Source organism: Oncorhynchus kisutch, linkage group LG23, assembly GCF_002021735.2.
Source record: "Oncorhynchus kisutch isolate 150728-3 linkage group LG23, Okis_V2, whole genome shotgun sequence".
NCBI classification, from domain to species: Eukaryota; Metazoa; Chordata; class Actinopteri; order Salmoniformes; family Salmonidae; genus Oncorhynchus; species Oncorhynchus kisutch.
In genome coordinates, this window is record NC_034196.2 from 5,720,367 (window position 1) to 5,743,053 (window position 22,687).

Genomic DNA, 22,687 nt, shown 5'->3' on the forward strand with positions numbered 1-22,687 from the left:
CTCCAAGTGGCAGTGTGTACCCTTTCAGTTTGTTTGCCAATTTATAGATATAGAAGAAGAACATTTATTGAAAATGGAGGTGGGCTCCATGGCGCTGCCGTGCTCTCACAGGCGCCATAATGGGACAGATACAAAGATGCGATGTCTATCTAAGTCTATGGTTGAGCCCCCAACTTAAACTACAGTTCTTGTTCATGTTCATGAACTGCTCGATCATAAATAAACCTACACATAAAACATGCATCCCGTTTTTCTTTTTGACAGGTAGGCTTTCATACTGTAATGACTGATGCAAAGTTCAGCTACACAGTTGTTACACGCTACCTATGCACAATGTAAACAGTTGCATCGATAATAACCTGTGCATAACTGTACCTGCTGCTCATGTCATTACAAATACGTAAATAGTTGCAACTGTATGCTTGTGTGTGCGTCCACGCGCGTGCAGAAGTGCATTGCGAGAACCTGTCCTATAGCGTCACTCCGCGAGCCACACACGCACCTCTGATTGGCTCATCCTTCCACTTCTTGCCAATCAGAGAGCCCCGCTCGCTCAAACCGCCACACCGTTGACGGACCGACGAAGCCGGAATTCCGCATCCTGATGTCAATGGCCTTGCATTGGCTGTCCCTTGTCCATAGGGAGCCGTTGCTGACCGCTAATCAGGTGTTGCCAGTTTTGCGCTCGTCAGAACCAGCTGTTTCGATCTGAACTCTGAAGAACTCTGAAGACAAGACAGACTGCTACAGATGCTCGGAGTTGGACGACTGCCACTTATTTAAACACCTCGAAGATTAGAAGTAGAGAGCACTCAACTCGAGGGATTCCAGAGTAACAGAAATATGGATTTGTTTGGGGTTCTGAATTTGGACGAAGTGTCCCATGGACTGGCTGGTCTGTCTATGTTTCCATATTTTGACACGGCGCATTACGTTGTCTCAGTGATGGCACTGCGAGAACAGCCAGGTAAGCAAAGACCGTTCCAACGGCGGGTTGACATTGACCGGTCTAGTTCACCACAGTAGCCCAGCTATAACTGTTATAACGCTTGACTGTTTTGCCTCGTTACTTTCCATATTTTCATGACAATAAGGCGAGGCTTGAGTACTACACTTGTTGCTCCCTGGTGACAGATTTCAGCCTCGAGTTGCCGCCACACCAGACGTGTCAGTACGCGTTCGATTAAGCGTGTGAGAACGTGAAACTTGAGAGCGCGTTCCACACAATTCAACGTTTTTGGCCACGTTGAATGTTGACGTAGTCTACCGTTATGTTTTCATTTTCGAAATAACCACAGCTGGGTGGCATAATGATCTTAGGGAATGGATAACTGCTGCGGGATTCATTTGAGAATTGTCATCCCTCATATAACAAAAGTTACAAAGTTATGCATGAGTCCTAGCTAAATCTATTTGTTTTTATCTATTTGCCCAGTTGACTTTAACAAGGTCAAGTCATGCCGCTTTTGCACCTTTGAAGTTCATATAGTGGACAGTGATTGTACACACACACACACACACACACACACACACAATCCCTCTCCCACAAACATAGTGAGATTGTGTATTGCGCTGTATCAGGGCGTGTGGACTAATTATTTAAGATTAAAACTGTAGCCTGAACTGTATGTAACTGGAGATTTGCAGATATACGATTTTTGATACTCTGTGTTTGAGAAGGGAGGCGAAAGAGACCCATCAATAATTGAATGGGCCTCCTCTCTGTTTTGGCATCAATACTGCCTCAAGACTCACTGATGGAAAAACGTGACCCAAATGTAGATTATGATCTACAGTAGGCTATAAATGGATAATAACACAGAACGTGTGATTTAGAGAACACAAACAACTACTGTAGCCTATTCTTCATGAATCACGATAATGTTTTTTATGTTAAGTTTAAAGGTCAATGAAAGTAAATTAGTCAATGGCATGGCTGTATTGACGTCATAGAGATGTTATCTTAACATTTACAACAAACACATTATCACTGGCACTATCCATTGTGATATAGGTAGCAGCTATGCCAAGTCTGTTATATTTATGCCACTCTTATAGTGGCTCAGTTTAGAGACGGGTGGAGTTTTACAATTTCAATGTTGACCTTTTCCCCAAACAAACCAGACCTGGAGTTCAAAATAAAATAAACTACTCAAGCATTTACTCTAGTCTGTCTGGAGTGCCAGATGAATAGTTGCATTTTTGTGACTTTTCTATTGGTTCCATTGCGGCAGGCAAGCTCAATCAAGCCCAGATAAAGAATTTGAAATGATATCTAATAATACTTGAACCCAGGTCTGAAACAAACAGCAGGGTTAGAGCTAGTGTGGCTTCACTGACTTGTGTGGCATCTCATTCCCTCTGGCCTGTCAATACCTCAGCTGCTGCTGATCCTATAGGCTATGATCTGCATCCCAAATGGCACCATATTCCCTGCAAAATTTGGAATAGGGTGTCAATTGGGGTACAGTCTATATGTCCCACAGGCTTCCTGGGTGTGAGTAATGGAGGTGGTTGCCCTCGTGCAGTTTTCCTCTGCTGTCAACCTCCCAAAATATCACACGGTCACCCAACATGCACCAGTGGTCCTAATATAACCCCTCCCCTGGGTGTGTGGAGAATTTGTGTGTGTGACACGATATGGGCATAGCCTTGCCTGTATTATGATGGCTTCTACAACACAGAAAGCCATATTAGTGGAATCTACAGCCATATCAGTGATAAATTCTAGAACTTATGCCACAGAGAAGTTATTAGATTCTAAGTTCCAAATCCTATTTTCTCCCAGAAAGGAATGTTCCAAAAGAGCCTGTTCTTTTCCCCTCTGTCTTCCATCCTGTTCTGGCTGGCCTTCATTTTTAAACAGCACTGGATCTTGTCATGATTCCCACAAAGCACTCAGACTTGACATTTTTCATAGAAATAACTGGCACATTGTACATTTAGAGCTACTTGAAAAGCACCACTGATATGTAGATGGTGTTTATAATAAACACCAAGTATTTTTCATGAGCACTTGTCTTTATACAGTTATTTCAAGCTGTGTCCAAACAAACTTCACTGAGTGAGTTGTGCAAGAAGTGGGAGGTCTGTCTGCCATCTAAAATGGAAAAATGCAGCATTAGTTCATTGTGTGTACAGTCTGTAATCTAAAAAGAAGTGCCCCATCAAGTTCTCACAGAGGTGACCTAGCCCAGAGAGACAGACACAGAAAGACAAACGGACTGAACGAGAGAGAGAGAGAAGTCACTCCCGGACTCTGAGGATTCTGTGACGTAAAACTAGTCTCTCACAGCGACATACATCAGTGTTTTCTAAACGGGGTCTAGTAACAAACCGCAGCTCTATAGAAACCCAGTAAATGAACCCGGTAAACCGGAACAACAGAGAGACAGGGGTTACACCACATTCTGTTCCTTCCTGTTTGGAGAGAGTGCATGTGAAAAATCAGACTGGGGCCAACTCTACTCACCACAACAAACTACATAGCAGCACGACACCAGGATGTTGTCTTTGCTTTACCCATAACTATCCAAGGAGGCCAGCCTGACAGCGAGATCAGATTTGACTTGTAAATGCCCTCTGAATGCAAAATGTGCTAGTAACCAAGGTCTCTCGAGGCATGGTGGTCAGGGTGAAGTGTATAGTGTCTCCTGCACAACCTAAAAAAGCTAAACCTCTGCAGGGTTACTCTTTCTGCTGGTTTGCGACGAGAGATTGGATTCCAGCAAGCGTTCCTTTTTGGGGTGTAATTTGTCACACTGTACCTGTCCAAATGCAAAAGTAAAGGGGTCACAGAAATGTCACAATGGAAACATGGTAAACACCTCCTGTCTTTTATTGGGGCTGTATATTCAACAGGCAAATACTGTGATTCATGAAAGGAGAAGCACAGCACTTTACATGACGTAATTCAAATGTTTTAGGCAAAAACTCAACAACCCACACAATGAATATCCCTAGCTGGCAGCATAACCAGTTCACCCATTCTCAAGGGATTCTCAGTGTGCAAGGGATAGACGATTCAACGAGCTTCAATAATTACAGATATGCAGTAGAACGTATTAGTTGACACAACCGCTCTTGTTTACTTATGCTAAACGGGGGGAAGCAGCCTTCCTTAATTTTTGTTGCTTGGCTGGTTCTGCTCGCTCTGCTGCTTTTATAGCCCTCAAGGCATGACCTGCTTTTCAACTACAGGAAGCTCATCACAGCTAATTTCACACGCTGCTGCTGTATGTGGAGAAACACACTGCTCCAGTGTGTCCAACTCTATTTCTCTGCTGTCTGATCAGTTCTCACAGGAGAAAGAAAGCCTCTCTCTAAACAGTGCTACGTGTTACCAACTCTATGCCTATGCTCAAGCGATATAACACCTACAGTAGATGTTGTGTACACATTTGCATACATGTCATTGAACTAACTATCTGCACTATTTATCATTGAACTCTTTTGTATAGGCATATTCATGAATGTTGTGCCTTTTGGTTATGTTACAGGTTACAGTATGTTTCCCAGTAGACAGGTATGTTACTACTTCATAAGTACATGTCATTACCGTAACAATCCCATCCACCTTCTATTAAAATCCATCCAGAGTCATACAGTATGTATAGACTGTATACTGTATATGGCTCTGAGTAAACTCATCTTTAGAGATCCACTGTTGACAAATCTTCTATCCAGAAGGCTTTGTCCCAGATCTGGTGCATGCATGGCCGCCGCGCTTTTCTTTGTTTTTGTTTACTACCTTCATTTAACCTAGCCTAGTCCCAGATCTGTTTGTGTGGACTTGCGAACTGTTTGGTGTGACAACTCTTATAGGAGTTGGTAAGGGAACACAAACAGATCTGGGACCGGGGTATATTTAAACGGGTAGGTTAAATATGTCACCATAACAACCTGTTAAGCGTTGTTGTGTCAGTGATCCGAAGGAGCCATGGTTACACTGCTCCTCCTGCTATCACAGTGATTTAACTCTTTACTAAGCTCGTTAAAAGGTTATTACAGCTGTTATAACCTTCCGTCAATTGACCACGACCTGCTTTCAATTGATGGTTTGCATGACTGCAGTTTGATTAGGGATGTTGTTGATGTGCTGTAACCCCGACTTGAGTTGCAACATCAACTACCTTGCTCCAACGGCAAACGCCGCCGACCATGTAGGCTGTCAGTTCTCGTGTGTGTGTGTTCAGATGGGTACTGTTGCGCAAAGCTGAGTGTCCATCTATAGTGAACTGTGATGCACAAGATACATTTTCATCCGCTATTGACTGGTTGTGCAAATGGTGGTTTGGTGACGCCTGAGATTTGGAGTTGTGCGGAACCGTTGGTGTATGTTTTGTGTGTGTTTATTTGCTTTCGCTTTGTGTGTATTTCTGTGTGTGTGTGTGTGCCAACTGTGTACTGTCACTCACACTCTCTTGGAAACAGGTAATCACTAATCCGCATTGCTTGATCTATATCATGTGATATGTAAACCGTATGCTAGGAGCCCTGTTATTTGATAGTTACACTGCAGACACGGTTGAAGTTCCTCCTGTGAAACCTCTCTCCCCTAACCACTGTTGGATGTGTGGTTGTTTGTTGGAGTTTGGTCAAGGCATTGTTGCTACCAACTCCAGACCACACATTGCCACAGAAGAGCTGCATGGATTTGATTTCTCTCTCCGCTGTTTCCAATTTATCCTGTCAATAAAACCCTCAAAATAGAGGGTTTATTTTAGAAAACACAACAGGATAAAAACTACTGTCGTTCTTAATTATTGAGACAATGGGAAGTGTCTTATAAAGGAAGCCTTAGTTGTGTTCAAGAGAGAGAACTCTAAATAACATGGCTTCCTAGTTGTTTGTGCTCAGGGCAGGAAGCTTCCTTGCCTGCCTCTCCAGGACTCTTTAATCTCGTCAATCCCTCAGATTAACCAGGCTGGCATTACAGGATTTAGTTAGCGTGGCGCTAACCTTGAGACCAGGAAGTAGACTACTTGGGAACTGGCCAATTAAGACTAGGAAGGGCCAGAGCCTAGGTGCTAAATATGGCTCTGAGAAGGGCCTCAGCTATGTCTGTCCTATGCTCACATGGTGGACTGGACTGGTAGGAACTTGATCCTGTACATCAGCAGACTCCAACAATCATTTTCCGGACCACCTCCCTCCACTCAAGCCATGAACTTTTTGACCCTCCATTTTTGGTGACCAAGTGGTTGCAACTTGATCTTGTACTTGACTAGTGTGTTTTCACCATGTGAACATACTATATTTAGCCATATTTTTAACATTTATTTGTCAGAGTAGGTGGGGTTTATTAGCTTGTTTGCCACACTGTTTGTGGTGTAATGACCTTTTGGCTTACCTGAGTGACCCAACTACCTGTGTCTGTCCCTAATACATAGACTTCCACTTTCTTAATAGTCGATCCTAGTTCATCTAGAATTCCTTCCTTTAAGAGGCAGTGACCATAGTCTGAGTGAAGGAGACAATACTTATCTTAATTGAGCAGATACCAGCCCTAATCAACAATCAACTTTTGAGCTCTTAACTCTGCACTTTACTCTGAAGTCCTAAACTGATTCTCATATCTGTATCAAAATGTGTGTAGGTGAGACGAGCACATATCCTAGTCCTGTGGCTGACCTGGTTCTCAGTTCTATATCTACTGTAGTTAATATTTAAACTGCCCTGGACACATTGTGTCATATGTTATATTGCACTTTATTTGACTTAGTTTATCTAAAACTAACCACTGGGGGCTGGGTTTCAGGAGCTCTGGAGGTGGCGCGGAGGAGCCCGTTTGCCTGCTGGTTCAGTTCCATGCTCTACTGCTTCGGAGGGGGCATTCTCTCAGGTTTCATGATGGCTGAGGCCCCCATAGCCTTCCTGTCCAACAGCACCAGCGTTCTCATGGCCTCTGTCATATGGTGAGTCCTCTATTAGCTTTAAGAGATCAGAGGGAGGTAGGGGACAGAGATGGAGAGGGAGGCCCCTATGTCGAACAGCGCCCATGGCCTCTGTCATCTGGTGAGTGGAGAGGAGGGGGGAGAGATGGAGTGTGGGCTAGAGAGCGAGGAATCACAGGAAAACAGCCCAACATGCAGTGTCTCTGGGAAAGACATTGGAATACACACTAGAATACTGTGTAGACCCTGAGAACCAATGGACCATAGATTCTCTGTGAGGTGTATCCAGACTGGGAGAGCCTCACAGCAGGGGAAAGGGCTGAATAAAATACACCTATTAAAACACATGCTACCATGCTTCCTTTTTCAATACCATAGTGTTTTAGTGCCCTCTGCTGGGGGGAACCCAACATGCATACTGTATGCAACATTTGCTTATTGACTGAACTGTGCTGTACATTTAAGGACATGTAAGAACCTGTCTTTGTCAAATCAAGCTTGATTTATTTCAGACATGGAATGCAACGCAATTTGCTTTACAGGAAAAATAGATATATAAAAATAAAAAGCTTAAATATTTACTACACAAGATTTTAAAAAACAAAATAGTGACACAAACTGAACAACTAAAAAGCACCCGTAGGAAAATAAAAGTTAAAAATCTGTTTTTTAAGATCTCTTTTAAATATGTCCACAGTTTCAGCTCCCCTCTGGTTAGCTGGCAGGCTATTCCAGAGGCTGGGGTATAACCACTGAAGGCTGCCTAGGCCTCTTGGTCCTAGGCTTTGAGATAGACCCTACCCTGAAGAAGTTAACTATTTTTCTCCATTTCCACCTGACTGACGTGTCCAAAGTAAACTGCCTGTTGCTCAGGCCCTGAAGCCAGGATATGCATATAATTGGTACCATTGGAAAGATAACCCTTTGAAGTTTGTAGAAATGTTAAAATAATGTAGGAGACGATAACACAATAGATATGGTAAGAGAAAAACCAACCAGAAATTATTTTTCATAAAACCAACCAGAAATTCCAATAGAATGTATAGAGCTCCCAGTATGCAATTCCTATGGCTTCCCCTGGATGTCAGTAGTCTTCGTTCAAGGTTTCAGGCATCTTTCTTCCAAAACGAGGAAGAATTATGAGTTTTAGTACAGGGATACAGTCTTGGAAATCAGTCTACGTGCACGGGACGAAGAGGATGCGCACCTGCTAATATCGTTTTCCTATTGAACATTTTTCCATATGAAATATTATAGTTTTAATTACATTTTAGGGTATCTGAGAATTAAATAAAGGTATTTTGACTCGTTTTATCGAAGTTTTCCTTTCTCTGCATGTTGAATGACTGGATTACTCAAATCGATGGCGCCAACTAAACTGACTTTTTGGGATATAAAGAAGGATTCTAACAAAACGACACGTTGTAGCTGGGACCCTTTTAGATGACAAATCAGAGGAGGATTTGAATTTATGAAACCTGTGCTGGTGGAAAAATATTTTGATGTGGGGCGCAGTCCTCAAACAATCGCATGGCATGTTTTCTTTCGCTGTAAAGCCTATTGTAAATCAGCCGGTACAGTTAGATTAACAATAAAGATTTTAACCGCTATAAGACACTTGTATGCTCCGAAATGTTTAATATCCATAATTCGTATGATTATTTATTTGAATTGCGCACCCTCCAGTTTCACAGGAAGTTGTCCCGTTAGCGGGACGCCTAGCCTTAAGACGTTTTTAAAAGGCCAGAGGACCTGAGGGACCGACTGAGTACATACCTTTTAAAAGTATGTCTGACATGTATTTGGGTGCACAATTGTGGATGGATTTGGAAACCAATAGAATGTTAAAATTAATTAGAAATCTCACAGGCAGCCAGTGCAGAGACCTTAACTGGTGTAATGTGTGCTCTCCATCAGTGCCCGTGCTGCAGCATCCTGTATGTTTAGCAGTTGACCAATGGCTTTCTTGGGAAGACCAGACAGGAGAGCAGTAGTCAAGCCTGCTTGTAATAAAAGCATGGATGAGTCTTGCCTGTATCAGCCTGAGAGAGAAACGGCCACACCTTGTTCACATTCCCAATGTTTGATTTGGATTCCCCTTTGAGAGAAACGGCCACACCGTGTTCACATTCCCAATGTTTGATTTGGATTCCCCTTTGAGAGAAACGGCCACACCTTGTTCACATTCCCAATTGTTTGATTTGGATTCCCCTTTGAGAGAAACGGCCACACCTTGTTCACATTCCCAATTGTTTGATTTGGATTCCCCTTTGAGAGAAACGGCCACACCTTGTTCACATTCCCAATGTTTGATTTGGATTCCCCTTTGAGAGAAACGCCCACACCTTGTTCACATTCCCAATGTTTGATTTGGATTCCCCTTTGAGAGAAACGGCCACACCGTGTTCACATTCCCAATGTTTGATTTGGATTCCCCTTTGAGAGAAACGGCCACACCTTGTTCACATTCCCAATTGTTTGATTTGGATTCCCCTTTGAGAGAAACGGCCACACCGTGTTCACATTCCCAATGTTTGATTTGGATTCCCCTTTGAGAGAAACGGCCACACCTTGTTCACATTCCCAATGTTTGATTTGGATTCCCCTTTGAGAGAAACGGCCACACCTTGTTCACATTCCCAATGTTTGATTTGGATTCCCCTTTGAGAGAAACGGCCACACCTTGTTCACATTCCCAATGTTTGATTTGGATTCCCCTTTGAGAGAAACGGCCACACCTTGTTCACATTCCCAATTGTTTGATTTGGATTCCCCTTTGAGAGAAACGGCCACACCTTGTTCACATTCCCAATGTTTGATTTGGATTCCCCTTTGATTCCCTCTCTGTGCTTTGGCTCCAACAAGTACCTCAGTCTTGTCCTGATTTAGCTGGAGGAACTTGTGTGCCACCCAGGTATTTAAATCACTAATAGTCTAATCATTTATTTGTGGAGCTAAAATCCTCTGCTGACACAAATGTAAAGTTGTGTATCTTCTGTGTAGCAAATGAAAATAAATGTTGTGCCTTCTCATAATGCTGAATGCAGCACTTAAATATAAGAGTACAAAGACTCTGTTTGGCATCCGGGTTGGGTCTAAGATCATTTACCACTTTAAATTCAATTTTAGTTACCTTGTGGATTTTTAGTAGGCCTATGGGTGTTTTGATAACATACACTTGTGTAACAGAATATGCAAATGAGTGGGTAAATGACCACACAGGAATTAGCCCGTCCTGGTCCCAGATCTATTTGTGCTGTATATGTTTAGCATGGCAATGTTGACCATGGGATTTGGCAAGACGGCACAAACAGATCTGGGACCAGGCTAGAATATGTAATTATTCAATTACACTCAAGGTAATATATACTGGGGGCTCCCGAGTGGCACAGGGAGCACTGCTCCTCAGTGCGAGGCATCACTGCAGTCCCTGTTTTATCCCCGTTATAATGTGGATTGGAGCAGCAAGGCGTTTTGCTGTAATATATTACTCACTACTTCCTGAATGTATATTGTGTGGTTGTGGGAAGAATTGAGTAAAATACCGCCCTCTGCTGGCCAAATAGACTGCTTGCTGTTAACAGACAGTATAGCTGGGGGTTTACTACAGTGAACTGAATGTGAACATAGAGCTCATTCTCAAATGTCTGCCGGTATGTATGTGTGTCTGCGTGTGTACATACATTTCTGTGTGAGTCCTGGCTTGGATGCATATGTGTGTGTGTGCGTGCCTGCCTTCCCTGTGTGTATTCTAGGTACCTGGTGTTCTACTGCCCCCAGGATGTGGTGTACTCCTGTACCACCTTCTTCCCCCTGCGTCTGGTGCTGACGGGTATGAAGGAGGTGACCCGCACATGGAAGGTCCTGGGGGGTGTGGCTCAGGCACACAGCAAGTACAAGGATGGACTGCTGGTGATGATCGCTATAGGATGGGCTAAAGGTACAGTAGGCATCTATTGTGAATGCATGGTCTGATAACCATACAGATTCTGACAACCTCTGGCCACTATATGCTATGCTAAGGTACCACTGTGTGTGTATACAGACAAGCATGCGAAATATGCCCATATACATACACACACACACACACACAGATACATAAACGCTCTCTCTCCCACTTATAAAGTATACCCAACATCTAGTTTTCATTTACATCCGGTTGAGTTGTCAACCAACTTAAATTCAACAACAAAAATTCACCATGTCATTGTTTTAAGGTTAAAAGTCGTGTGGGAAAAAAGCCCAAATTCCCAACGTTGATGACTTTCTGCAAATCCATTCAGTTTCCCACGTTGCTTCAACGTCATCACATAGATTTTGTTGTTGTTGAAATTGCGTGGAGAGAGCGTTGATATCAACCAGTTTTTGCCCAGTGGGTACATTGTGTGCAAATCAATTTGGAAAGTAAAGCCTTGTAGGTAATTGGAGATTCATAAGACTCGTTTGAGAAATGTAATGCATATCAAAACCATTACTGTTGTCGTTGTTAATGTCCTGAGTTTTGGTCCTTCCAAATGTTTCTACATAACATGAGGTTAAGTTGACACTAATTGTGATCCTGAAAATGAAGCCCGGAAGCCTTTACACACACTATATTATTAGTATTTATTTAGCAACAAACAAATTCATTGATTGACTTTTTAGACTAATTACTGGACCGAAAGAGTATAATGCAACTAGCCTGGTCCCAGATATGTTTATGCTGTATAGCAAACTGGAGCTGGCAAGACTGCACAAACAGATCTGGGATCAGGCTACTGTAACAGAGTATAATGCAACTAGCCTGGTCCCAGATATGTTTATGCTGTATAGCAAACTGGAGCTGGCAAGACTGCACAAACAGATCTGGGATCAGGCTACTGTAACAGAGTATAATGCAACTAGCCTGGTCCCAGATATGTTTATGCTGTATAGCAAACTGGAGCTGGCAAGACTGCACAAACAGATCTGGGATCAGGCTACTGTAACAGCCCAGGACAATTACACAGCCTTTACTTCTCTTTCTCTTCAGGTGCTGGAGGGGGTCTGATCAGTAACTTTGAGCAGCTGGTACGAGGAGTCTGGAAGCCAGAGACCAACGAGCTTCTCAAGATGACCTAGTAAGTCTCCTCTACCAGTGCTCGTACTTGGCTCTGTGTGATGTTGTGCACAGAAACCCAGTGACATAATTGGAGACTCACTGAGTGACAGATCTGTCGCTGACTGTGTTGGCTTTGATTTTGATCTGTTGTTATGTGATACAGTCTGTCTGGTGGGCTTCTCCCTATTCTGATACAGGAGAGCGAGAAAGAGGAGATCCTGAATGCCTACCCGCTGTGACTCACAATCTGTTCAGAACCACAATGGTGAAGTCATGACATCTGAGTTGACCGCTGACCTTTTAACCTTTGTGTTTGTGCAGCCCCACTAAGGTCACCTTGATAGGAGCGGTGCTGTTTGCCCTGCAGCAGAACCAGTACCTTCCTGTCCAGAAACAGCACCTCATGCTGCTCTACACTGTCTTCACCGTTGTCAACAAGGTCAGTCACTGACCTAACCCTCAAAGTCTAACCCTAGCCTCAACCCTAACACTATAGGACTCGTATGTTTATCGGACCCAGATCAAGCCTAGACATTAACTAATAAAGCATACTCAATAGACGATCTCAGCTGAAAGTTGTTTTTTAAACACAGGAATAGGTTTATTCATCTGGAACTGGGAAAACAGCCAGGACATGAAGTTTATGGAAGTCAAACAACATTCTTAAATGTATTAAGTAGTAGTGTTCGCCATGTTATTTGAATGACCTACCTTTATCATTAGCTATGACTCAACATTAGTCTTGGTGTTGCCCCAGCAGGAGATTTTTGTATCGTTTTCATCTTGTTGCGTCATTCTTTCTCAATCCTCTCACACTGAGGTCTCCTGCTCTCGACTCTGATTAATCTAAGCACAGGTTTTCAGAACTGTCTCAAATGTTCATTTGGAGTTCACCGGTCAACTCACTAAAGTTACATTTAATCTGATTAAGCATCTGTTTACCTCCTCATTAGTCAGTTTTGTAGTAGTCAGTGTATTCTCATCACTTCACCCTCTCTCTTTCCTCTAAATCCTTCCACCCCTCTTTTTTTCTCAGACAAGGATGATGCTGACCGGCTCCTCTTCCTCACCCTTTGCTCCCATCGAGTCTGTCGTATACAGCACATTCTTCGCTGGTCCGTCACCATCCTCATATACCACCCTCACCACAGAGACCGAGACCCTTGTAGTGAAGAAGCCGTCCACAGCCACTAAGAAGAGCATCAAAGAGGCCTGTGAGAGCCTGAACGGAGCAGCCCCAGGCTCCCCGTCCAAGACTGCTGCACACAAGAGGGGAAAGGGCTCCCCGAAGAAGGCCAAAGAGCAACTGGAAAGCACTGAAACAGAGAGCAGTAAGAAGAGTGACTAGTGACTGTATACTGAACTATATAGTCTATAGAATGGACAGCCACTTAGCACACTAGAATTAGTTTGGTAAAGGCATGTGTACACTTAATATGGCTGCCAGTTCACCCATTGGTAGTACATTGACTTGAATGGGGATGTCCATTCTATAAATTATATTTCTATGCTGTGATGCCCTCCTTGTCCTGTGACACCGTCATCCTGTGATTAGGTCCCAATTTGCTCACTACCCCACCCCCTTGGTCCTAACACTTTGATGTGTGTAGATCTGTAAGGTGAAAGCTTCACCACTACTTGTATATACAAACATCAATTATGGCTAGGGTTGCAAAATTCCTGCAACTTTCAATAAATTCCCTGGTTTTCCCGAAATCCCAGTTGGAGGATTCCTGGAATCAGGAAGTCTGGAGTCTTCCAACCAGGACTTTTGAAAACCTATTGAACCTTCCAGAAATTTTGCAACGCTAGTTGTGCCCAAGTGGGAGGAAATTGGGGACCGGCTGAATGAGTACAAATATAATCTATGCTGATTTTAATATATTATACATTATATACAAATATTATGTATCTATTTTATATTGAAGTTTGATAATCCTTTTCTAATTATGCGTTGATGAATCCAGTTTTTACTAAGGGATAAATACTGTCCATGATGCTGATCGATGACTGTCAGCTACTGTTTAACTGTATTTTAATATTAAATATTCTGTTTTATTGACCTGTTTCCTCCTATGAAATGTTTTAAGGTTTTACATAGAGAGTTTATATAATTATTACTCTAGATGTTCTAGTAATACTCAAGGAAATGCACTTGAATTACACATTTCTAAATGGAATGCCTTTTGGTGCACTTACTCTTTTGTGAATGCTTTAAACTCTCTTGAGCGCTTCAAAAGTACATGATCACGTGCACTTTAATCGGAGTCCTTGTCGTTCTCATACAGTAACACCGAAATGCAAACACTTGGACATTTGAAGACATTTGTATGGTAAAACCTTTAGTTGATAACCTTTAAGTTCATACAAAGATGTTCAGATTGGAGAACTATTTTCAGATACAGCGTCTCGATGCTCTGAGTCGACCTACCATATTTCTTCAATTATATTCTCACCTGTAACAATGGCTCGTATTTATCTTATTGAGAGCTGTGGTTATGTCCAGGGCAAGACCCGTTTAATGAGGCCAAGGAAAGGTCCGATTTTAGCTGAGAGTAACTAGTGTGCAATAATGCTGCCCTTATGTGTCTCGGTCTATTGGTTGTGTTTTCCCTAATGTCTTTGGAACAGTAGAAACTATTGGAGCTCACAGATGTAACATTTCTATTTGTAAGACAAAGAGTGAAACATTGCATCATTGTAGCATCAGAACTTGATTGATAGCTCACCCACTTTCACCACCTTCGGAAAAGAAAATCTGGAAATCCTTCAAGTTCACAAAATAACCTCAGAGTTTGGAAAGGGGTCCCACAGGAATACAAATTAAGAACAGTGGTGGTGTTCAAACTCTAGTCGTAAAGGAGTCTTGTAGCGGATATCTGTCTTTCTAATGCTCACAGTCCACAGAGGTGCCACCACCTCTGCATGTCAATTAGTGTCATCTCTGTGTTTGTGTATGACCACTTCCGCGAGTGCTTGTGTTCATGCTCGGTGTGTATGTGACTCTAAGGGTGCACTGAGTCCTGGGTAGTTAAAATCACTGTCTCTTGCTCTCTCAATTCAATTTGCTTCATTGACATGACTTAACAATGTACCTATTGCCAAAGCTTACTTTGGGATTTACAATATCAACATAATGAATAATAATAATCAGTATTGTCAACGGGACAACAGTAACAACAATAACCAAGGGTCAAAATAAGCATACATTGAACAACAAGGACATGTGCAGTTTGGTTGGTTTGTCAAACACTGTCCCTCATCTTGGCAGGCAGAAATGTAGTGCGCTTCCAACCCACATCTCTCTGCGTCCTCCCCCAACAGGACGGGTAGCCTATCCTCATCAGAGTGGTCTTTGAAACCTTGAATATGTTTATTTAAATCAAATAAAAATTGTCAGGGAATGAAGCTCTGTCTCAGGTTCTGCTGTGGTTGCACAGCCTTTCTTCTACATCAGTTATTCCAAAAGTGGGGGGGGTACGCCAAATTAAAATGTCATTCACATTAAAAAATATATAGATATATATATATATATATAGTATATTTATGTTTTCCAACGGTTCTATACATTTGGGTGTTTTTTCCCCCTCGTCTTTCAATGCCAAAAGTATAATTGAACCATCTAGTGTTCAGCGAAACAACAATGTCAAATACAGGTAGCCTAGTCAAATAATGGACATCCAATCACATTAACCGTTACTCTCTCACGGGAAATCTTCACTCAATGTCAAATACAGGTAGCCTAGTCAAATAATGAACATCCAATCACATTAACCGTTACTCTCTCACGGGAAATCTTCACTCAATGTCAAATACAGGTAGCCTAGTCAAATAATGAACATCCAATCACATTAACCGTTACTCTCTCACGGGAAATCTTCACTCAATGTCAAATACAGGTAGCCTAGTCAAATAATGGACATCCAATCACATTAACCGTTACTCTCTCACGGGAAATTTTCACTCAATGTCAAATACAGGTAGCCTAGTCAAATAATGAACATCCAATCACATTAACCGTTACTCACTCACGGGAAATCTTCACTCTTGCGCAGACATTTAGAAAGGAAACATCAGAATTAGAAAAATAAGACACAGGAGTTTTTTGAGTGAGAATAAAAATGACTTTCGAGTAGTAAGACATGTATAAAAGCAACAGATACCATTAAGAAGGGGCTAGACGCATCTTATATGGTGAGCTACCGAGTGGCTAGGACAGGCAAGCCCCATACTGTTTTGAAACAATTACTGATTCGCATACAAGCCAGTGAATTATGTGTGTTAAAGCTGGATGAGTCAACAGACGTGGCGGGCCTGGCACAGCTCCTGGTATACTGTATGTCCGTTACATGGGGGAGTCAATTAAGGAGGACATCCTCTTCTGTGCCCTGGTCCTGTAAGAGCTCTTTGTCACTTCCCACAAGCCGGGTTGTGACAAAAACTTACACTCATTCTTATGTTTGATAAATATATCGTATAGTGTGTGTGCGGCAGGCTTACAATGATGGCAAACTGTGCTCACTGAGCCTGTCCTTTTCAAGGTTTTGTTCAGTAACCGTGGTCAAGTAGTTTGCCACGGTGTACTATCGATTAAGGGCCAGATCACTGCAGTTTTTGATTTGTTAAAAAAGTTTGAAATATCCAATAAATGTCGTTCCACTTCATGATTGTGTCCCACTTGTTGTTGATTCTTCACAAAAAAATACAGTTTTATATCTTTATGTTTGAAGCCTGAAATGTGGCAAAAGGTCGCAATGTTCAAGGGGGCCGAATACTTTCGCAAGGCACTGTATGGTTCTCAATCAGAGGCAGGTGTTTGTCATTGTCTCTGATTGGGAACCATATTTAGGTAGCCTGTTTTGTGTTGGGTTTTGTGGGTGATTGTCTTCTGTCTTTGTGTCATTGCACCAGATAGGACTGTTTCGGTTTTCACATTTGTTTTGTATTTTGTAGTGTTCTCGTGTATGGTCTTTATTAAACATGTTGAACTCTAACCACGCTGCATTTTGGTCCACCTCTCCTTCAACGGAAGAAAACCGTTACATGAGCACATTTTCCTGTGCCTGGAAATGGCATGTTTCTTCCTCAAGGGTGGGGAAGCTCTCCTCTGAGCAATATGGGGATTCTGAGAGGGGGATATAATATTGCGAAAATTATATTTTTCTGTCAGTACAAGTCATTTTTTCAGTTTCAAACAAATTATATTTACCAATTTTGAGGGTATCAATTTGATTTTGTAGTTCGGATTTGTACCAAATGATCCTCCAGAGTCTCTATTGACAGAGCTGTGTTTCTGTGATGGCACAACTACCTCTCTGTAGCCTGTGGGGCATGGAGTGACAGTGTCTGTCTTACACCATGTCTCCTGCAGAATGACGACATCAACATCTTATAAGATTTATTTATTTTTATCTCCAGGGATGTTCCGCATGAAGGCGATTTCATGCTGCAAAAAGAAAGAATAGCACAGTCAGAAATACAGTAACTACTAAGTTGTTAAGAGTGTGATGAACAAGATCTCTCTCTCCCCCACAGCAAAAGGGCCAGGCAGGAGACAGGGGATAAGCCAAGGGCATGGCATGTTGTGCGTTAGGAATGTCAGGGTGTCTCTCTGTGTCAAACACACAGCAGATAGGATATTAGGCTGCAATGGCAGCAAAGTTAAATACAGGGGATATGTCCGAAATGGCACACTTTTCCCTATATAGTGCCCATTCGGCTCTGGTCAAAAGTAGTGCACTATGTAGGTAATAGGGTGCTCTTTGGGACGCAGACAGGGTCAGGGAGAGGAGGGTTTAGCTATCAAGGAATATTTCATATTGACACCAGCAATTACCTGGAGGTTATTTCTTTAGGGTTAAATCGACTTATCTCAACACCTTGCCTACGCTACTACTTCTGCTTGTCTGTTTTTGAGTGATGAGGATCTCTATTCAATGAGGTGTCACTACAGACCCGGGTTTGATCGCAGGCTGTGTCGCAGCCGGGAGACCCATGAGGCTGCACACAATTGGCCCAGCTTGGTAAGGGTTTGGCCAGCTGGGATGTCCTTGTCCAAATTTCTTACATCCCTGTTAGTGAGCATTTCTCATTTGCCAAGATAATCCATCCACTTGACAGGTGTGGTATATCAAGAAGATGATTAAACAGCATGATCATTACACAAATGCACTTTGTGCTGGGGACAATAAAAGGTCACACTGAAATGTGCAGTCTTGTCACAAGACAATGCTACAGCTGTCTCAAGTTTTAAAGGGGAGATTTCTACTGTATCTCAACACCTTGTCTACAGCTACTACTTCTGCTTGTTTGTTTTTTGAGTGATGAGGAGTGCAATCTAACTAAATTGGCATGCTGATGCAGGAATGGCCACCAGAGCTTTTGCCAGAGAATGTAATGTTCATTTCTCTACCATAAGCCGCCTCCGACATCGTTTTTGGCAGTACATCCAACCGGTCTCATAACCACAGACCATGTGTAACCACGCCAGCCCAGGACCTCCACGTTCGGCTTCTTCACATCCGGGATCATTTGAGACCAGTTACCCAGACAGCTGATGAAACTCTGTGTTTGCACAACCAACATTTTTTTGCACAAACTGTCAGAAACCGTCTCAGGGAAGCTCATCTGCATGCTCGTCATCTTTACCAGGGTTTTGACCTGATGGCAGTTCTGCGTCGTAACCGACTTGTAAATCGGATAAATCCTGGTTTCAACTGTACCAGGCAGATGACAGACAGCTTGTATGGCGTTGTGTGGGCGAATGGTTTGCTGATGTCAACGTTGTAAACAGAGTGACCCATGGTGGCGGTGGGGTTATGGTGTGGGCAGGTATAAGCTACGGACAACAAACACAATTGCATTTCATCGATGGCAATTTGAATGCACAGAGATACCGTGACGAGATCCTGAAGCCCATTGTCGTGCTATTCATCCACCGCCATCACCTCAGTTTCCAGCATGATAATGCATGGCCCCATGATACAAGGATCTCGACATCATTTCTGGAAGCTGAACATGTCCCAGTTCTTCCTTGGCATACTCACCAGACACGTCACTTGAAGCATGCTTGTGACACTCTGGAACGACAGTGTTTACGACAGCGTGTTCCAGTTCCCGCCATGATCCAGCAGCGTTGCGCAGCCATTGAAAAGGAGTGGGACAACATTTCACAGGCCACAATCAACAGCCTGATCAACTCTATGCGAAGGAGAAGTGTCGCGCTGCACGAGGCAAATGGTGGTCACAGAACCTGACTGGTTTTCTGATCCACGTCCCTACCTTTTTTAAGGTATCAGTGACCAACAGATCTGTATACTCAGTCATTTGAAATCCATAGATTACATCCTAATTAAATCAATTTACTGATTTCCTTATATGAACTGTAACTCAGTCAAATCTTTGAAATTGTTGCATGTTGCGTTTATGTCTTTGTTCAGTGTATGCAATCTGAAATGACTTTTGAATTAAATGAGTATTTAAATAAGCACATACTGTGTATTTGAGACAAGGAGAACACTGTATTATCCCTTGATCGCTACTATAGAATTTTGTAGTATACTGTAGAATGCTATACTACACACTGTAGCATCCTCGTCATTGTAAATAAGAATTTGACTTGCCTAGTTAAATAAAGGTTAAACATGTTTTTAAAGTATCTCCCAATGGTGTAAAATACTATAGTTGACTTTAGAAAACTACAGTACTTAATATAGAAATATGTAGTACAATGTATTAAACTGAGAGACCTACATGCCAAGTATTGTTCCCCACAGATTATAGAAAAGATCATCTCTGAACCAATCCTTACAAGTTATGGAACATGTGCTCTTATAATATTTCTCCAGTAGATTTTCTCAAGGAGAAAGCCCCCACTTCTATGTCAAAGATAATAAAAACTATAGTAAATACTACAGTAATGGTCACAAAAACACTACAGTAAATACTACAGTATACTTCAGTAAAGTCCGCAAAAACACTACCTCAGATGCACCCTCAGACTGGAGAGACACTACCACCACTACCACTAGTGTCCTTAGTAAACAAACCATTGTCATAGAAGGGTATGCAGGTACAGGTATCGTCCACAGGAGGGCGTAGGGTGTCCCTCCCTGTCTGGCTGGAGGAGAGGAGAGCAGACAGGCAAGCAGAGAGGCAGCTGCAGGCCGTTAGGGGAGGGGAGGACAGTGGCTGGGGGCTAGATAGCTAGGGACCCCAGCCTCTCCCTCAGTGAGAATGGTAGCTGCCCACAGCCACAGAGTGGCACATCCCTAACAAAGGCAGGCAGAGTCCATCAAAAAGACACAAAGAGCCTTCAGCCACACACACAGACATCCACCCCCCCCCCCAAACCCCACCAACGATCAGCGACCAGCTATGCAGCCAGGACCAGACAAAGACCCAGATTCTGTGTTTCTCCTTCTCCAGACAGAAGCTGCACACATACAATGTTACTGTACATAGATCCACCACAACTTTATTTAATCTTGAGCTTTAGTTTTTTAGTTTTTTAGTTTTTTTAGTTTATGTTTTCTTCAAAAGTGAAGGACATAAGTGGAATCCAAGATTTGTATCACAAATGGATGGTCTCTGGCACATGCTGTATGCTGTTTCTGCACCTGTGAATACTATGGTATGGTGGTGTTCCTTACATAGTGATTGTCATCCATCAGCTGGCCTGACAGTAGACAGTGAACGGCTTAGTAGTGATCATACTGAGGAGTTTTTCTCTTCTGTCCTCTGCACTATGTCAGTAAACCTACAGAAGACATGAGCATAAAGACCCTGTCTAAATCTACAGTCCAGTAATGCATACCGAGCCCCTTAAGCAGTACAATACACAACTGTACAGGACAAAAAGCATGAGCAGAAAGATGTGGGGAGAGAGAGAGAGATTCCCATTTCCATCTTCTGTCAGGCTCAAAAGGAATAGAAAGCACCAACATGGATGATGTTACCAAGCTGTAGTAAGATCCATACTACCAATATATGTTGGTAGAGTGAGAGAGAGCGTGACAATGAGCCAGAGAGCGAGAGAGAGAGAGAGAGGAGGAGCGAGAGAGAGAGAGAGAGGAGCGAGAGAGAGAGCGAGAGAGAGAGAGAGAGAGAAAGAGAGAAGGAGAAAGAGAGAGAGAAGGAGCGAGAGAGAGAGAGAGAGAGAGAGAGAGAGAGAGAGAGAGAGAGAGAGAGAGAGAGAGAGAGAGAGAAGGAGCGAGACAGAGAGAGAGAGAGAGAGAAGGAAGGAAGGAAGGAAAGAAGGAGCGAGAGAGAGAGAGAGAGGAGTGAGAGAGAGAGAGAGAGAGAGAGAGAGAGAGAGAAGGAGCGAGACAGAGAGAGAGAGAGAGAGAGAAGGAGCGAGAGAGAGAGAGAGAGAGAGAGAGAGAGAGTGAGATAAGACAGGGTTCAAGGCTGTCAGCGCAGTGGTGTCACATCAGGCCATCATGACAGAGCAGCAGTGATTCACTCTGCCTCTTTTCAGAGAGAGAGAGAATGAGGGAGAGAGCGAGAGAGAAAGAGGGAACCACACAAACAGAGCCCAGCACACGGATTAATCTAAATACAACACACAGATGGGCCCCTGACAGTGCAACACACTTCAACACAGTATTGCACTCTCCAGAAATTACAACCTGTATCAATGATTTCCTTTCAAGTGCATTTAGCCCTAACTTCCCTGAGACAAATGTGTCAGTGACAAAAAATGGATGCATCATAAAGCAGCCACAAAGGCAAAGGTATGCAAAAGAAACAATCATTCTCATTTGAAACCTCAAAAATACTATTTAATACTGAATGTAAACGCTTAAGAATTTGGATTTAATTTCAAACATTACCAACCACAAGATGCAGACTTTCAGCAAGAATATTGGGGCAGCCTAGTGGTGAGAGCGTTAGACTAGTAACCGGAAGGTTGCAAGTTCAAATCCCCAAGCTGACGAGGTACTAATCTGTCGTTCTGCCCCTGAATAGGCAGTTAACCTAACCCACTGTTCCTAGGCCGTCATTGAAAATAAGAATTTGTTCTTAACTAACTTGCCTAGCTAAAAAACAATTCAGATATATTGTGGCACTTTGAAAGAATACAAACAAAATGGAAGTGCCAGTTGGCTATTATTAGCTTTTTAGAGAACCAGCCCTTATTTTGTGAATAGGTGTTTATTTGAGTTGCAGTGGGCATGTATTAATTCTGTGCTTTATGCTTGCCTGTGCATGTTTTTGTTGGTTTGCTGTTCTTCTCGCTTCTTCTTCTTCTTCTTTGGTATAATGGTGTTCGCAACTATTATATGTGCATTCCGCCACCTACTGAACAGGTGAATAATGAAGATCCGAAAAAGGAAAAAATTAGGGGTAAAAGAAAAAGTGAATTAAACTAAATCAGCCTCCTGTTCTGTTTTAATCAGGTCCCTGAACAGGCTCAGAAGGATCCTATGATGGCGGGACATTTCCTGGTGACAGTAGTCCTTGCAGTGCTTCTACTGTTAATTCTTGGTGGCACAAAAAACTTCTCGGCTGCAGATATAGTGATGTCCAGCTTCTTGGACACTTGTGCAGTACAATTAATAACTGTGGCTATAAATGCTACAAAATCCACCTTCACAACGAGTGGATCCAGATCACTTGATTGACGTATAACATTTGCAACTGGTTGTGGTTCATCCACCACCATATCTTCTTCAGAACTGTGGCCTCTTGCCCCTTCAAATCAAATCCA

General features: G+C 42.7%; 1 protein-coding gene across 2 annotated transcripts; it reads left to right on the forward strand.

Moving 5' to 3' along the window:
- The first annotated feature begins 551 nt into the window (after window positions 1–551).
- LOC109877844 (transmembrane protein 38B) lies at window positions 552–14,153 on the forward strand. Of its 2 annotated transcripts, none has more exons than XM_020470072.2 (6): window positions 552–967; window positions 6,761–6,917; window positions 10,652–10,836; window positions 11,908–11,995; window positions 12,298–12,415; window positions 13,013–14,153. In XM_020470072.2, the coding sequence occupies exons 1-6, from the start codon at window positions 844–846 to the stop codon at window positions 13,322–13,324; spliced, it is 984 nt and encodes a 327-aa protein (XP_020325661.1). In that variant the 5' UTR covers window positions 552–843; the 3' UTR covers window positions 13,325–14,153. The 2 variants fall into 2 exon arrangements, with proteins under 2 accessions (XP_020325661.1, XP_031658644.1); XM_031802784.1 differs by lacking the exon at window positions 552–967 and adding an exon at window positions 4,505–4,525.
- Window positions 14,154–22,687: the final 8,534 nt, after the last annotated feature.

Coding starts and splice junctions, on each gene's coding strand:
- LOC109877844 (XM_020470072.2), top strand. CDS start 844: ATGGATTTGTTTGGGGTTCTGAATTTGGACGAAGTGTCCCATGGACTG. Junction 968..6,760: donor GGCACTGCGAGAACAGCCAG/GTAAGCAAAGAC, acceptor GCTGGGTTTCAG/GAGCTCTGGAGGTGGCGCGG. Junction 6,918..10,651: donor CTCATGGCCTCTGTCATATG/GTGAGTCCTCTA, acceptor TGTGTATTCTAG/GTACCTGGTGTTCTACTGCC.